This window comes from Oryzias melastigma, linkage group LG15 (assembly GCF_002922805.2).
Source record: "Oryzias melastigma strain HK-1 linkage group LG15, ASM292280v2, whole genome shotgun sequence".
Lineage (NCBI taxonomy): Eukaryota > Metazoa > Chordata > Actinopteri > Beloniformes > Adrianichthyidae > Oryzias > Oryzias melastigma.
This window is the reverse complement of record NC_050526.1, coordinates 30,209,518-30,211,466: the sequence shown is the minus strand read 5'-3', so window position 1 is coordinate 30,211,466 and position 1,949 is coordinate 30,209,518. Positions and strand designations below refer to the sequence as shown.

Sequence of the window (1,949 nt, the reverse complement as noted above, 5' to 3'; positions counted from 1 at the left end):
CAATATGGCGATAGCCGTTTCAGGAAGTGACGGTGAAAGCGGCGGCCTACTTTCACGAGGAGTGGAGGTAATGCATTTCCAATGGGGGCCCTCATGGCTCGATAAGTCCACTATTTTTCACAGTCAATGGTCCCAACAGCAGCTCTGAGGGAAAAACTCACCAGATCCGGTTGTTGTTCATCAGAAGTGTTTTTAGCCGCTTCAGCAAAGGAAAGCCGTCCAGTTTCCTCACTTCATTATCTGAAAAGTCTATGGTGTCAAACTGGTCTAGAGTGGCTCCAAGGTTCTCCAGAACCGGGATCTTGTAGCCTGAGAACCAGAACCAAAATAGAAATACAATCAGTCATTGTACAGGAAGCTGGATTTCAGAGTAACTCTTGCATTCAATGATTGTAAAGATTGAAACCTTTTCATACTGCAGACAGGTTGAGACATTGATTTACAGAGTGAACATGATGGTCAAGTCTTCAGTATTTTCATGGTCAAGAATAAGAATGAACCCTTTTAGAACGGATGTCCTAAACGGAGCCACTCTGCTGCCTCGACATCATGTCCGCCTTGATACTAGGAGGTCAAAGATCACAGTAAAAAAGGTTGCCGGTGTTTCCAGTTTTGGAGGGAATATGCCTTCTGTACAACTAAACAAAGTATCCCGCCTTTAGACCCTTCTCACACTTAAAATATCCGCAAATACCATCAGCCCGAATAGAAACCGTTTGAATAAAATCTGATCCAATGAAAGGTCGATATTTTCAATAAAACATCCAATATTGAAAAATATCAGACATTTTTATTTATATTAGTGAACGATCCAAGAGAGGAAAACAAAATTTTCAATTCAATTTCAATTTTATTTATATAGCCCAAAATCACAAAGGAATTTGCCTCATTGGGCTTCAAAATATGAACAATAGTTAAAAACTAAGACTAAATAAAACTGGTTATCCCTGCCCTTAGACCCTCCCTCCCGGTAAGGAAAAACTCCTAAAAAAACCTGAGTCAGGAAAAATGCAGTTAGGGAGGACATTCATGAAATAAATATTGTTGGATTTTCTGTTACAGTTGATAAGTTTACCTTTTATTATTCATGTAAAATGATGTTAAACATAGTTCACTTCTCAGCTTTGCTGGGTTGACCCTGTAAACCAGAAGTCTCTTTACACTGATGGTGATGTTTGTTTGGATCTGACACGTGCACCAACCAGGCAGCAGGAATGAAGCTGGATAAAGATTTTCAGGCCCATGATCACAGTTCTATTTTAATAGGCATGCGCGTATGTGCGGCTTCGGCACCAGAACTTTCTGCCAGACCTGCTGTTCGGGCTGCGTGCGAGGCTGCAGCGTTCTTTTCTTCTTAGAACGAGCGTAACTAAATTGAAGGAAATTTTACATGTGAGCACATCTACTTATATTATAGTCCAGAATCTTGTCTTTAACCTGCTACTGGAATTTTTTCAATCCGTGCAGAACAAGCCAGAAAATTTTCTGGACGAAAATTACAGTTCAGGAAACCACTCGTCAGCTTTAAAAAAAAAAAAAAAAAAGTTAGTTGTCGTCTAATTTTGCTACTAGTCGATTACTGTTGATGTTTTCTTCACCTCCTGTAAATTTCACGAGAAACAAACAATTAGCAGGTACTGTTTTTTTTCTTTTCATTTTTGTCACATACCTAGATTTTGCACATGTAAACGTAGCTACTAATGCAACTAATTATATGAGCAAAACATTACACAGGTTGAGTCAAGTCCTTTCACTAAATAATGTAATCTAGTTTAAAATACATTTGACCTCCATAGAAAAACATACAATCAAATTATCTAGAACAATTAAATTTAGTATATAAAGAACCTTCCACAAATGCAGCCACGAGGGGGCCTAAGCCAGGGTCTCATTGTGCCGGTCCCAAGCCCGGATAAATACAGAGGGTTGTGTCAGGAAGGGCATCCGAC

General features: G+C 39.3%; 1 protein-coding gene across 1 annotated transcript in view; it reads right to left on the bottom strand.

Moving 5' to 3' along the window:
* The window catches only part of snrpa1 (small nuclear ribonucleoprotein polypeptide A'), a 16,264-nt gene that overhangs the window by 12,866 nt on the left and 1,449 nt on the right, over nucleotides 1-1,949 (bottom strand). The window contains exon 2 of the mRNA XM_024261802.2: nucleotides 162-309. Within this exon, the coding sequence (XP_024117570.1) occupies nucleotides 162-309 (148 nt within the window). The remainder of the gene's footprint in view (nucleotides 1-161; nucleotides 310-1,949) is intronic.